At 37.8% G+C, this 16029-nt stretch overlaps 1 protein-coding gene across 1 annotated transcript; it reads right to left on the bottom strand.

The window, feature by feature from the left end:
* Positions 1 to 6209: 6209 nt before the first annotated feature.
* Positions 6210 to 16029, bottom strand: pnpla2 (patatin-like phospholipase domain containing 2). The gene is made up of 9 exons (XM_039809528.1): positions 15465 to 16029; positions 14252 to 14484; positions 13541 to 13606; positions 12516 to 12725; positions 12312 to 12372; positions 11791 to 11997; positions 10997 to 11129; positions 10591 to 10713; positions 6210 to 7552 (listed from the first exon to the last, which is right to left on the bottom strand). Exons 1-9 carry the CDS (start codon positions 15649 to 15651, stop codon positions 7231 to 7233), a joined length of 1542 nt encoding a protein of 513 aa, XP_039665462.1. The 5' UTR covers positions 15652 to 16029; the 3' UTR covers positions 6210 to 7230.

Raw genomic sequence — 16029 nt, 5'->3', positions numbered from 1 at the left:
TAGCTGGATCAGAGAAAAACAACAATAAGCCTGCACAAATGTAAGTGCAGACAAATAACCCCAATGAATGATTAGTGATTTTAAAACAAGCTCCTGTATTTCTTAAGTATATTTCATCTTAGCATATTTTATTTGAGGTGGCGTGAGCAATATACCATTTATAAAAGTCTTAATATTTTGAGATTTTACATTTCTACTCATAATTTAACTTAATTGATTAATTATTGTGAAGCCTTTATTTTTATTATTTTGAACAAACACATTCACACAAACAAATATTGTCATCAATTATGGTTTAGTGCAAATTCTCTATTGACACCAATTCTGGACTTATAGTGTGTCTGGGTGAGAATCAGATTAAAACCGTTTACTTTGACCCTCACAAAATTAGTGACATTTAAAAGAGTGAAATTATAATATAACATCAAAATACACGTTTTACAATAAATCACAGATGCCATGCCCTCCATTTCAAAACTTCAGAGGCAGACTAAACATATAGCCTACATACTACAATAGACTGTCTGAAGGTCTGAATAAGAGTGTCCAGTTCACTCTCTTCAGTGTAAAGGAAACCCACTGTACACTACCTGCTGAGCACCAAACAGCAGACAGACGGACACAGTTAGCTAATGGAGCATTTAGCAGCCAAAAAGCCAAATATTTACCTTGAGAGTTGGCAGAGAACAAAAACAGAGCTAAAAGAGAGTGAATATTGGACATTCATCAGGTGCATAGAAACACAACTCCAAATGAATGTAACTGCTGGATGTGTAGGCTACTAAGCAGCTATTTGCTAACAGGTTCAACTCAATGATATGTCATGTTGTGTTCACAACTTGATTTTGGTGCCCCCAAGTGCCCGGCCATACTACATACTGTAGATAGCAGCTAGATCACTCACAGAGCGTATACCTGGTGTTTAATGTATTCTGGTACCCTAAAAAAAACAAGTAAGCCTAGCTGCAGTCTTTGTAGACATATGGCAGAAATGGCTGGAAACTTTTAAGTTATAGCCTATGTCTGTGTAACAGCACCGTCACCTACCTGTCCTACAGTAGGCTACCTGAGAGTCAAGGACATAGCAGACTCCACAGGGAGAGTGTAGGGGAACATCATGGCTGAGGCCATCCTGACAGGAAGCAGGTTGCTTAGCGACTGCGTCAGGCTCTTCCTCTCTATGCAGGCCTCAACTAGAGCTGCAGAGGGAGGCAAAGGGTCAGAAAGGTTACAATTTACCCACTATTCACAGAATGAACCTGCTTTATGCAACACCATTCATGAGCTAAACAGGAGACATATGTTAAAACATGTAGCCGCATCACAATCAATTTCAGCACAATAAACATAATTGTCCTTGTAAGCAAATACAGCATTTCCTTATTTACACAAGTTGTGCTCTGCTCCAATCCATGTTTGAAAAGGAAAATACTATCGGATGGGATAGAAAACGACCCATAATATGTGTCATAGTACTTTTTCAATAGCAACTAATGTGTATGCATTACTTCAAAGCATTATACTTTACATTACAACTGACTAGAGCTGCAAAAAGTATTCAGTTTGGAGTAAACTGGATATTGTGGACAAAAACAGACCTTTTCCTTCTCTTTATCATTGTTATTGTCCTCCTCATCTTTATAATCCTCCTTGTCTTTGCTATTAGCCAGCAGGGGCCTGTCTCTGTGAGGTCCGTTGAAATGAAGCAGTTCTGAAAACGGAAGCAAAATATGATCTTTTCCTTATCTGTGATCAGTGGTGATTTACTTATCATTTCTTAATTAGTTAAATTATTCAAGTAATTTATAATAATCAACACATTTGTAAATGGTGATGTTGTAATACTATGTTGAATATGTGCTTACAAATTGCCAAAACATTAATAAACAAATGAGTAAGGAGGAACAAAAGTCTAATCACAAGCAAAAGCAGTCTATTGATTTGGTAATGTGCAGGAAGCACAGGTTCTGATAGCATATCAGGATGATACTGTGTGTACACTGTACATACAGTACTAGTAGCCTACCTTCTGGCCAGCAGACACAAAATCAATTAAGCTTGTTATTTCTGACCCGAACATATAACATGCATTGGAGGTTAGAAAAAAAGTAAACCACTGTTTCTTACCATTCTTCTGTGTGTGTGTGATGTGTGGATCAGGAAGGTTGTAATCAAGTGACCTACCATTGGGTCTGGAGGGAAAAGTGCCCTGGAGATTCTGTAGAGGTTGGTGAGAGTGAACTGGATGCTTGTGTTGGTGAACCGCAGCTCGTGCATGTTGGTGGAAGTGTCTCGGGGGCAGATGTCGCTCTCTCCGGAGAACGGGGACACAGTGATGGTATTTTTATTAGCTCATACTGCGACAGGTTGTCAGGGAGACCAATCCATAGTGTCCATAAATCCCAGTGCACCCTGTAACATCAACCATCCACCGTTCAAATAAATTATAATTTTTTCAGTGTTTTCAGTGAAACATGTAAATATCTTTCAATATATACATGGTATATACTGTCATATCCACCTACCTCTATATATAAGCAACCTGTTAAATTAAAAATTATTTATTCCAGAACCATTTGCATTTTGCACTTTTGCATGGGCCTATTGTTTTACTGTTTACAATCCTCACAGCTGTTGGTTAACATGTGTGTATGTGTAAGTATGTGTATGCATATGTATATATACATATATATATACACTTTTTTATATACAAACTTTTATCTGTACTTAGTATTCAAATGTTGGTAACACTTTATAATAATGGTACATGAATTATCATGAATTCATGCATGAAAAACCATGCATTCATTCATGTAGTACTTAATAAACTATCAGTAATGTAGAAGCATTACTAGTATGCATGACGTAATGCAGGAACAATACATTCATTAATGCATCAATTTAGGTATTTGTATAATCATGACTTCTGATATATTATTGATGTTCATGTCTTCTTCAAAAAAACTGACCAGTCACAGCAGTGTACACATATTCTAATTTTTTTTAATAATTGTTAACTAAACATTACTACTTCATTACTTCATCATGTTTGTGGCCCTTCAAATTAAGTGCTGACATGGTCCATCTTTAACATTGATAAAAAAAGGTATGATTAATGGTGGCATAAAATTAAATGTATTAAGAATTAAAGGAGTGGGTTGGAAAATGATAGTGAGATCACTACATTTACACAAAATACAGTATACTGCAGATGCATGTTTATAGTTGCTTTATTCACAACGACATAAGGCTCTTAAACAATAATGTCTAACAATGCTCAGCCAAGTAGGATATTTATAAATTTTACTTTTTACTAACTTCTAAGTGTCTGAACACAAGAAATGTCTTACCATTTGTTTTTATTTGTGGTGTCACAAAGATTGGGGCATATGCCACCATTAATCATATCTTCTCAATGTTAAAGATGGACCAGGTCAGCCCTTTATTTGAAGGGCCACAAACATGAAGTAATGAAGAAGTAATGTTTAGTTAGTCATGATTACAATACTACAATTCAGTTTCTTTAGCCTGTCACTTTAACTACAGATTTACCTATGAAGAAGACATGAACATCATTAATAAATCAGAAATCATGATCAATGAAATACCTTAATTGATGCATTAATTAACGTATTGTTCCTGCATTAAGTCATGTATGAGATACTATTAATCATGGTATATCTCTACACATTACATACTTATCATTCCAATATGCATCTTGCACACTACTTTGCACTATTACTTTTTGCACTCTACATCCCACTCCATGTGTACTTGTCTTGATATTATGTCTTATTTGTATATTTGTATTTTGTATATTATGTTGATATGTGCCTATATGTATATTGTTGTCTCTATTGTACAGTATGTGTCTATATTTCTATTTGTCTATGTATAGAGAGTTATTACCTACCAAAGTCAAATTCCTTGTGTATGTAAGTATACTTGGCCAATAAATCTGATTCTGATAGTTCACACAGTGCTACATGAATGAATTCATGCTTTTTTATGCATTAAGTCATGCATGAATTCATGATAATTCATGTACCATTATTATAAAGTGTTACCCAAATATTGTTCAGCTTTGTTGTCCTTGTTTTTAGTCGTATGTCTATTTCTGTGTATGAGAGCAACAAAAAGCCAGAGTCAAATGCTTTGTATGTGTTTACAATTACTTGGCCATTCAAGGTGATTCTTATTCTGAGATTCCTCCGTCAACATATCGCTGAATAATAAAGATCAATATTAGCATCAGGACAAACAGAGACTTCTTTGAAGCAATGTTTTCAAAATGTTGACTGTAAATCATATTTGGCCACAGAGCAAAAATCACACAGAATATGATAATAGTGACATCATATCCTGTGTATTGGTTAATGATTGTCAGTGAGGTGGGAGGCATGGTGTGTGTGTCAACAGATAAGACCAGAGTGACATCATTTTTCTGAATTTGAGCCACTGAGAGTCAGAGACAAGAGAACGACCTTAAAGCCTGTACCAACATGGTGGTCACATCTGGCTCTGCCACTCTCACATTTTGGCCGTGTACACACACAGGCAAATTAAAAGCCGTCACAAAGGCCACAGAGGGAGGGTGGGAGCGCTGGTATTACTCAATTAAATTGCTATGAAAACCTTTGCGCTAGAAACATGACCAGCAAAATAAATACAAAATACAAGTTCTGCTTTCCCTTTAGTTTGAGATCTCTGACAAACACTCTTGAGGAATTGTATAATCATTGTTTCCACACATGTGCCATTCAGAACAAACACTTTCTTGAGGAAGGGAGGCCTCTGATCGGGGCAGTTACAGTACAGATGAAGAAAGTGCCAAATGTTACAACAACAAAAAACACAATGAGAGGAAATACAGCAAAAGGTAGACCGGTCATTACACCTCTCCAACAGCAATACCTAATGTACAGTCCTTAATTTAAAATCCAAGAAAGTAATTAAGTTAATTTATTTTCATTAGACCAAATATAGAATATTGACAACATAAGGAGAGTGCCACATACTGAATAATATTGATCTACTCACCACTCCTTGCAGTGTGGGAGGAATGAGGCCAAAATACACTGGGATGTAGGCACTGCAGACACATGCCTAGATAAAAAACAATAGAGATAATATAAGAAACAAAAAGTTTTTGACAAATTGTTGGAGGTGGAATTACAGTTAGGTGATATATTGATATTATGTGGATATTACAGTGTGTATCACAATGTCTTTTTCTGTTCTTAAAGGATGCATTACAGTGACATTACATTGATGTAGCTGAGTCAAATGAACTGTTATTACCTATTATTAGGGCTGCAACTAACATTTTTTGTCACTATCGATTCATCTGCAGATTATTTTTTCCCCCATGAATCGTTTTTGTCCATAAAATGTCAGACGATAGTGAATATGTTTTCGTTAACATTTTCTTTAAATCAACCAACAATCCAACAAACATGTTCAGTTTACAATGATATAAAATAAAAAAACTCACATACTATATTATAATTCCATATTACCTATATACTTACAAACACTAAGTATTATTACTTAGCACTGACTATGTTGCTATTGAACACACCACTGTCACTTTTACATTGTTGGTTTTGTAGTTTACATTACCAAAGTCTTATGTAGTTTTACTTCTATTCTTATTTTAGTTTTATACCTCTTATTTCTTTTGTATATATCTAATTATATGTACTTATTTCTGTTCTTGTGCTCCAGTAACAACCATATTTCCACTCTGGGCATCAATAAAGGTTTATCTTATATCATCTTGTCTTATACAGCTTTCCAATATCTATAACTATATTTACAAAACCAAAATAATTGCCAGTGGATATTACAGTTGTGGCTTTTATCATCACAGCTCCTAGTTTTTCTAAGGACGATTGAACCAGGAAATCTTATTTTTATCTCTAATCTCAATTTTCAGATTTCACAGTTCTTACGTCACCCCTTTAAGTGTCAAACCGTGTCCAGCAGTACATTAAAAAGCTACATTATTCCTGTGCTTTACACTCACAAGTTATTTTGCTGGAATCATTTGGAAGCTTCCCAAAAAGTCCCTGATTCAATGTTTGGTTAATGTTTCAGCTGTGTACTGTTCCCTGCTCTGTGTGCACTGAAAGTCACAGCTTTTTCTGGGTAATGGGAGTATGATTGTTGTTCACAGCAATAAGAAAACACACACATGACATGAGCTGCAGTTAATGTTAATAAACAATACCATTTTAATTAGTGATTACATAAATATTCCCTGCAACCCTTTTGACAATTCACTTGGCGATTATTTCATTGAAGTTCAAGGCACAACAACAGTTATAATGTCTTGTAGTATATTGTACAAGAAAAGCATTCAAACAGGTAGGTTATTACCTAAGAAAGTGCAATTCATATTAAACAGATTTTTGGATTATAAAAATATAATCAATTTCTTATTTACTGTTTGCATTAAAATGTAAAATGTGTGATTTTAAGCAGACATTCAATACAATATAGATGTAAAAGGAAATCTAAAGAGTTGAAATTTACATGTTAGTAAATCAAGACAAAAACATGTTTCTTTGATTGGGACAACAGAGCAGTATTGGTATTTTCCTTATAAATAATTTTAAAGACATTGACATTCATATAAACCTAGAACACAAAGACTATGTATTTTTTCACAATACTGCATTGACACTTGCATCAAATAAATGGAGTAACAACTTGCAACAAACAGATTGGTGCATCCACTGTTGGTCAGAAGGGAGCTCATAACCAGATACAGGAGTAACACTGAGCTTAAATACTCGTCTGACTAAATTCCACTAAAACATAAACACTCGCCTATTTTAACAATGCTACTTCAAGTGTGCATTTTTGTTTGTAACGCCCTGCAATTCATGTTTGAACAAGTTTAAAAGCACTTTTGTAGACCTACAGACACAGTGTGTTTATAGGCTTGCCTGATTATACTGTAGCTAAAGACTTATTATTAGTGTCATGCACTTGTCAAAACATTTTTAATACACAGTAAGTGTAAATATGCTACATTATTACCATTTCCAACCACTGTACAAAATGGCTGATTAGATTTCGAATGTCTTCCTGGCATCTTAAAAACATCTAAATGCCAGGGTTTAAACATATGTTAATTTCTGATTTAAATGATTCGAAAATGTTCCTGGATATAGAATAAGTACGTGTGAACCTTAGGGCCGAAGCATCTGCAGCAGAAACCCGTCAGAAGCTCTTAGGAGCTGCTGATGGCTTCTCTGAGTTGGCAGCAGGTAGAATATCAACCACAACCATTGTGAGGCCTTCAGGGGAGTGGATCGAGGGAGGGCTCTTATCTGGGGACATCGATCCAGATTTGAAGGAACCTTGCACGTCCATGTTGATACACAGCACTCCAGACAGCAGCTGCCTCTTGTACTGGTTGAGACGCATGAAGATATCCAGGACTGAAGAACTGCTCCCATTCACCCAGCTGGGAAACAGGCTGGTTGAGCTGATCTGCGATGGGAGTGACTGGTAGTGGTGCAGCTCCAGCTGCCAGGAAAACCTAGAGTAAGAAGTGTCAAAGAGCAGACAGCTGTAACTATTTCACTTATTGTAATTAAAGCGAATATATGTATCTTTGTAACTATAGCTACAGTGCCCTCCACAATTACTGGCACCCCTGTTTAAGATGGGGTCATGGACTTCTAAAAATTCTCCTTTTTTTTTTAAACAACATAGAACTCAAATGCAAAAAAAGAGAAAAATCCAAACTTTTATTTAAGTACATTACCTTGGTGGTAAAAAAAAAAAAATTGCATTTAGAAAAAGAAAACTTGAAATCATGTGTCCCACAATTATTGGCACCCCTAACAATTCCGCTGAAAAATTTAATAGATTTTTTTTTAATATATTTTTCTGTAGTTGCTAAAGTTGGTCAGGGTATCTAGGAACTTTTAAATAGTAATTCATGACTTCCTGTTTCCCTGGGGTATAAATATGACGTGACACAGAGTCCTAATTCTCTTACCCATTTGTCAACATGGCAAAGACAAGAGAACACACAATTCAAGTAAGGCAGATGGGTGCGACCGTCGAATCAGGCAATGGCTACAAGAAAATAGCCACTGGCCTTAACTTGCCCGTATCTACAGTCAGAGGAATCATTAAGAAGTTTAAAACAACTGGAACAGTGACAAACAAGGCTGGAAGAGGTCCCAAGTTTATCTTGCCACAACGCACAGTAAGGAGGATGGTAAGAGAAGTAAAAAAAAGTCCTAAGCTCACTGTCACAGAATTGCATCAAAGAGTGGCATCTTGGGGTCACGAAGTCTCCAAAAAAAACATCAGACGCTGTCTACATGCCAACAAGCTGTTTGGGAGGCATGCAAGGAAAAAGCCTTTTCTCACTAACACTCACAAACTTAAACGTCTGGAGTTTGCTAAGCGGCACTGGGACTTCAACTGGGATCGTGTGCTTTGGTCAGATGAGACTAAGATTGAGCTTTTTGGCAACAAACACTCTAAGTGGGTCTGGCGTAAAACAAAAGATGAGTATGCCGAAAAGCACCTTCACCACCGTGAAGTATGGTGGAGGATCTGTGATGCTTTGGGGCTGTTTCTCTTCCAAAGGCCCTGGGAACCTTGTTAGGGTGCATGGCATTATGAATGCTTTGAACTACCAGGACATTTTAAATAAAAACCTGATGGCCTCTGCCAGAAAGCTGAAGATGGGTCGTCACTGGGTCTTTCAGCAGGATAATGATCCTAAACATGTGGCAAAATCTACACAAAAATGGTTCAGCAGTCACAAGCTCAAGGTCCTCCCATGGCCATCTCAGTCCCCAGACCTCAACCCAATCGAAAACCTGTGGGGTGAGCTAAAGAGGAGAGTGCATGAGAGAGGACCCAGGACTCTGGATGATCTAGAAAGATTGTGCAAAGAAGAATGGTCAAAGATCCCTCTCTCTGTGTTCTCCAATCTTGTGAAATGTTATAGAAGGAGATTAAGTGCTGTCTTGTTGGCAAAAGGGGGTTGTACAAAGTATTAACATCAGGGGTGCCAATAATTGTGGGACAAATGATTTCAAGTTTTTTTTTTCTAAATGTGTGATTTTTTTTTTTACCACCAAAGTAATGTACTTAAATAAAAGGTTGGATTTTTCTCTTTTTTTGCATTTGGGGTCTATGTTGTTTAAAAAAAAGGAGAATTTTTAGAAGTCCATGACCCCATCTTAAACAGGGGTGCCAATAATTGTGGAGGGCACTGTATGTCCCAATTCAGGGGCTGCGGCCTTCGGAGGCCACAGCCTTCGGAGGCTGCATTCGTTGACTGATTGCGTCACACCGGCGCGACGAAGGCTGTCCCATTTAATTTAATTTTGAAGGCTTCTTCAAATGTGGTCCACAAAAGCGGTCCCCTTTTACAGAATTCGGAGGACCCAACTATATCCTTCGCAGCCCTAGGATTCCCAGCAATCTTTCTTTTTTTTTTTTTATACAATTTTCGTCTGCTATTTCATTATTTAATTCACTTCTGACAATGTTTTAGGCGAGAAATTAATTGTGTAGATGTCGAATATATGCAGTGTTATGAAAATGTATGGCAAATAAAAAATTTGCTCCAAATTTGCTTCCAAGTGTAGAAGCTCCATAAACTGCCTGACGCCAGCTAGCTCTGCGGGAGTAGCTAGATATCTGGCCGGCCAGTCATGCTCAAGGACCCTGCTGTGAGCTGACTGGAGCTCTCCTCTGGTCTCGGAGACACGAGAGGCGCTTTGACGCAAACAGGAAATGCTCTACAGACCAGACCGTCTAATTTTGGAGACCGCTCGGTTCAGCATTCGTGGGCTTCGAAGGCTGCGGCCGAGGTAATCTTTGAAGGCTGTGGCCTCCGAAGGCTGCAGCCCCAGAATTGTCACATAGCGTATGTATCAAATGGCAGTGAGACAATGTAAAAGGGGTCACTTGTTCATCGTAGTGATGGACCTACAAAGAATTATCACCCGAATCTGCAGCTCCCTTGCTTTACAGAGCTTTAAAGTGAGTTTCAGCTCATTGTTTGTCCCGCCCTCAACTTCACTGTTGTGGTCTCTATGGTTTTGGTTGCTCAGCCTGCTGAGCACCAAACAGCAGACAGACACAGATAGCTTATAGCTGGTGAACATAGTGGAGCATTTAGCAGCTAAAGAGCCAAATATTCACCTTAAGAGCTGGTAGAGAACAAAAACAGAGCTAAAAGAGAGTGAGTATTGGACATATATCAGGTGGACAGAAACACGACTCCAAATGAATGATAATGTTGCTCTGTAACTGCTGGATGTGCAATAAGCAAAAGTTTGCTAACAAGTTTGACTTATCAACTTGATGATATGTCATGTGTTCACTACTTGATTTTGCTGCCTCCAAGTGCCCGGCCAGGTTTACATACTGTAGATAGCAGCTAGAGCCATCACAGAGCGTACAGACCTGACGTTTAATGTATTCTGGCATGATTAGATGTTAAAATATCCCTTAAAAAGACAAGTAGCTGCAGTCTTTGTAGACATATAGCAGAAATGTCTTGAATCTTTTTAAGTTATATGTCCTTGTAACTGCACCTACCTGGCAGATACTTGCTGGGAAATGCTTTTAGAGGCCTGGCGAAGAACATGCTGTAGGATTTTTAATATCTGCTCTCGCATCCATCCCACATCTTCTTGCACATCTGGCAGCCACTCCAGAAGTCTATACATGGGATATGTCACTGTTAGTCGATCAGCACATGCGTTTTGTATTTATGTATTTATGGACAACAGTGTTAGTGTTACAGGATAGTCAGTCAATTCAATTAATCAATAAAAGCATTCTAAAAATTCTGGTCACAAAAAATGCCTTTTGCTGTACACAACTACAAACATAAGACTCAAGTAGACATACAGAAGTAGTACTGTACTGTACTGTAGTACTATTCTGAGTGCACATCAATTAAGGAGGGAATAGGACCAGCTTTAATGAAGTCATACAGTACCTGAGAGTCAAGGACATAGCAGACTCCACAGGGAGAGTGTAGGGGAGCATCATGGCTGAGGCCATCCTGACAGGAAGCAGGTTGCTTAGCGACTGCGTCAGGCTCTTCCTCTCCATGCAGGCCTCAACTAGAGCTGCAGAGGGAGGCAAATGGTACTTAACTATTCACAGAATAAACCTGCTTTATGCAACACCATTCATGAGCTAAGGAGACATATGTTAAAACATGTAGCCTACATGTAGCATATATAATATATATATATATATATATATATATATATATATATATATATATATATATATATGAAGAAGTAATAATTCTCTGATTCCAGCTCCCAAAATGTGAATACTTTCTTCATTCCTCTGTGACAGTAAACTGAATATCTGAATATCTTTCCCATTATCTTGGGCTTTGGAAAACATTTTCTTACGATGAGTTATCTAACTCATGCAAGTTGTAAGTCTGTTACTTTTTACATGGAAATGAATGAAAACCAATTCAACCAAATCCCTTTCAAAACTCTAAACCACTACAACACGCTGTGGATGTTGTCATTGATGATGTCAGTGGTAGTATAAACATGTAATTCCTAGTACATAGTGTTGCTGTCCTTGTACCGTGCATTTCCAAATTTGAAAACCAATTTGATTTTTTTGAAAAATGCTTTTTTCACGAAGCTAATGCAGGGCTGTTTTTCTTAGCCCATTGGTTTTTGCAGGACAGTGACAAAAGGCTAGATTTGAAGCCACAACTATTCATTCTTCTTGCACTTCCTTTCATTTGTTCTATGTTACCTTTGTGCAGGGCGGGTGGAAGGTGTTCAATGAACTCCTCCTCTGTTGAGGAACTGAAATGAATCATCACTGCTCCATCTTCCACATGTGGCTTTTCCTTCTCTTCATCATTGTTATTGTCCTCCTCCTCATCTTTATAATCCTCCTTGTCTTTGCTATTAGCCAGCAGGGGCCTGTCTCTGTGAGGGCCGTTGAAATGAAGCAGTCCTGAAAACGGAAATTATTCAAGTAATTTATAATAATCAACACGTGTAAATGGTGATGTTGTAATACCATAAATAAATAAACAAACAAATGAGTAAGGAGTAACAAAAGTCTAATTACAAGCAAAAGCAGTCTATTGATTTGGTGAAATGGTCACAGGAAGCACAGGTTCTGATAGCATATCAGGACAATACTGTGTGTACATACTAGTATCTTCTGTCCAGCAGACACAAAATCAATTAGGCTTGTTATCACTGACCCGAACAGAGCATAACATGCATTGGAGGTTAGAAAAAAAATAAACCACTGTTTCTTACCATTCTTCTTTAAAAAGTGTAGAGCATCTTTATATCCCTGCTTACACATGGCCTTCATAATCTGCACTCAGAAACATAACACATACAAGAAGTCCACTGAGTTCATTTGTTTTCAATTAATCTATGTGTGTGTGTGTGTGTGTGTGTGTGTGTGTGTGTGTGTGTGTGTGTGTGGATCAGGAAGGTTGTAATCAAGTGACCTACCATTGGGTCTGGAGGGAAAAGTGCCCTGGAGATTCTGTAGAGGTTGGTGAGAGTGAACTGGATGCTTGTGTTGGTGAACCGCAGCTCGTGCATGTTGGTGGAAGTGTCTCGGGGGCAGATGTCGCTCTCTCCGGAGAACGGGGACACAGTGATGGTATTTTTCAGCTCATACTGCGGCAGGTTGTCAGAGATTCCTCCGTCAACATATCGCTGAATAATAAAGATCAATATTAGCATCAGGACAAACAGAGACTTCTTTGAAGCAATGTTTTCAAAATGTTGACTGTAAATCATATTTGGCCACAGAGCAAACATCACACAGAATATGATAATAGTGACATCATATCCTGTGTATTGGTTAATGATTGTCAGTGAGGTGGGAGGCATGGTGTGTGTGTCAACAGATAAGACCAGAGTGACATCATTTTTCTGAATTTGAGCCACTGAGAGTCAGAGAGAAGAGAACGACCTTAAAGCCTGTGCCAACATGATGGTCACATCTGGCTCTGCCACTCTCACATTTTGGCCGTGTACACACACAGGCACATTAAAAGCCGTCACAAAGGCCACAGAGGGAGGGTGGGAGCGCTGGTATTACTCAATTAAATTGCCATGAAAACCTTTGCGCTAGAAACATGACCAGCAAAATAAATACAAAATACAAGTTCTGCTTTCCCTTTAGTTTGAGATCTCTGACAAACACTCTTGAGGAATTGTATAATCATTGTTTCCACACATGTGCCATTCAGAACAAACACTTTCTTGAGGAAGGGAGGCCTCTGATCGGGGCAGTTACAGTACAGATGAAGAAAGTGCCAAATGTTACAACAACAAAAAACACAATGAGAGGAAATACAGCACAAGGTAGACCGGTCATTACACCTCTCCAACAGCAATACCTAATGTACAGTCCTTAATTTAAAATCCAAGAAAGTAATTAAGTTCATTACTTTTCATTAGATCAAATATAGAATATTGACAACATAAGGACAGTGCCACATGCTGAATAATATTGATCTACTCACCACTCCTTGCAGTGTGGGAGGAATGAGGCCACAATACACTGGGATGTAGGCACTGCAGACACATGCCTAGATAAAAAACAATAGAGATAATATAAGAAACAAAAAGTTTTTGACAAATTGTTGGAGGTGGAATTACAGTTGGGTAATATATTGATATTATGTGGATATTACAGCATAAAACTATATATTACTAGTTATCACAATGTCATGATGTAACTTATATGTCATAATGCTGACTTTTTCTGTTCTTAAAGGATGCATTACAGTGACATTACATACCAGCTGAGTCAAATTAACAGTCACAGCCTATTATTAGATCGATTCATCTGCAGATAATCTTTTTCCAATTAATTGATTATTTTGTCTATAAAATGTTGGGCAATAGTGAAAATGATGTAATTTGATTTGTTTAAAGATGTTCAATTTACAATGACATAAAACAAAAAAACATATGAGAAGCTGAAACCAGAGTTTTTGTCTCTTGATATATTGACTTAATTAATCAATCGACTAATCCTCATATCCACATTATTAAAGATCATGTCTCAAAATATTCTTCTATATAAATGGCTTATGAATCCATATATGGACACCCCCAATACTGTCACATTATCAGTGTTGAGATATTAAACCAACTGTATCCTGACATCTGGTTTCATTATTCATAATAGGTTAATAATTAAGAGAAATATACTCAGACTCAAATCCCACCTGCACCAGCTCCTCCTTGTTGTTAAAGTGCGACACCAGGACATTTTCTCCATCTGTCACTCGGGTAAGAGAGATTCCTAACCGCCCGTTGGCCTCAAGGTGGCAATCAGCTGGCAGAGTGCACAGCAGCATGTGTCGCACAATCTTCATCAGGTTAAAGGAAGGATGCATGGGCCCGAGGAATCGCTTCCTCGCCTCTTTGGCAACATTGATGATACTTGCACCAGTCTCTCCTGTGAAGACATTGAGACGGATTGTTACTCTAAATGATTGGATGAAGATACAATTCAACTCTTCTTATCCTGTAGGACATTTGGGGATAAATAAAGTTCTTAATGGAACTGTACTTTGTCTAGATTATAAAAGCAGGCATTGCAGCTTTAATTAAGTAGATTTTTGATTAGATATTGTACTCAACTACATTTGGAAAAGCAAGAATTACATAATGGCCTACAGTTGTTTATTGTTACAGAACATTCAGGAGGACATTATGTTTCCATGAAACTTTTTCCCTCTTGTAAGGTAAGCTTTAAACATGTGTCTTTATGAGAAAAAGATGGTTATCACTTTGAAGAGAACCAGTGAACTGAAAAGGGCTCCGTTGGTATGGCATATTCATTTTAACATGGATATGATCAGGATGCCATATTGGTCCTTGACAATGGTTCATGCAACTACCAGCGGTGGAATGCAACTAAGTTTTGAGGTACTTTACTTGACTATTACCATTTTATGCTACTTTATTCTTTTACTCTGCTACAAATCAAGAGGCAATGTTATTAATAGTTACTTTGCAGATGAACATATAAAGCATGTGTTACATTGTTACAGATTAAACTACTCTACAGTATATAAAAATGAGCTCCACCTCGTCAAGCTACAGCATTAAAATGCTGCTTATAACAAAAGTAACAATCCATTGCTAGTATATAACCTTAAAGTCCACTGTAAAAAATAAAATAAAATAAAAAAGGGCGATTCTACATAATGAGTAGGCTACCAATACATTACGATTTGGTGGTACTTTTACTTGCAATAGAGTATGTTTACGGTTTACTATGAGTAGTCTACTTGACATAACTTTAAAAAGCTAGATTTGAACTTGTTCTTTAGCAGTTTACAGCACAAGCATTTTTAAACACCCTAGTTGTATTTTTTCTAGCATCCTTCCTTTCATGGACATGTTTAAACACCCAAAACAAAAGATACCTACCAAGACATACTCCAGAGACCAGAGCAGTGGCAGTGAGAGCTCCAGCTGATGCCCCATATATGTGCCTGGCGTTTTGCACCAGGAAAGGAGCCTGTTCCTTCAGACAGCTGGCAACACCGATGTGGTAGATACCGAGGAAGCCACAACCTGCAAACGAGATGTTCCACGGCGAGTCTAAAGGAAACATACCGAAGGTGGCCGTCGTCCGCAGCTAGCTAAGTCAAGTGGGGCTAACGCTGGCCAACGGTTAGACAAAGTTTACACTCGGATATCAATAACTACAAAATAACTAAATGTCTGCTGTTAAAGCTGACTGGCGTTCATATTCTGTTAATGGTGTCTACTTACATGCTGTCTTTGAGATAACTGACACTTTTTCGTTGCAGCTAACATTACCGTCGCTGAATTGGCATTAGTCGACAATACAAAAACTCCCTTATGCTGCAGCTAAATCCAGTTAGTAAATGTTGTAATTTACAGCCCTAAGCTAGTTAAATAGCTAGTACATGGGGAGCCACGGGGAATTGTTGTTCTTTCAATCCCTTGGTTGGAGGGCGTGGAGTAA

This window comes from Perca fluviatilis, chromosome 8, assembly GCF_010015445.1.
Source record: "Perca fluviatilis chromosome 8, GENO_Pfluv_1.0, whole genome shotgun sequence".
Taxonomy (NCBI): Eukaryota; Metazoa; Chordata; class Actinopteri; order Perciformes; family Percidae; genus Perca; species Perca fluviatilis.
Note: the sequence above shows the minus strand (reverse complement) of the source record. Positions and strands in the feature narration are given on the sequence as shown.

Excerpts from the sequence above, each read along its gene's own strand:
- pnpla2 (XM_039809528.1), bottom strand. The coding sequence starts at position 15,651 with ATGTTTCCTTTAGACTCGCCGTGGAACATCTCGTTTGCAGGTTGTGGC. Across the intron at positions 11,998-12,311 it reads ACACTTTTTAAAGAAGAATG|GACTGCTTCATTTCAACGGC; the intron begins GTAAGAAACAGT and ends TTCCGTTTTCAG. Across the intron at positions 10,714-10,996 it reads GCTATGTCCTTGACTCTCAG|ACTTCTGGAGTGGCTGCCAG; the intron begins GTACTGTATGAC and ends TCCCATGTATAG.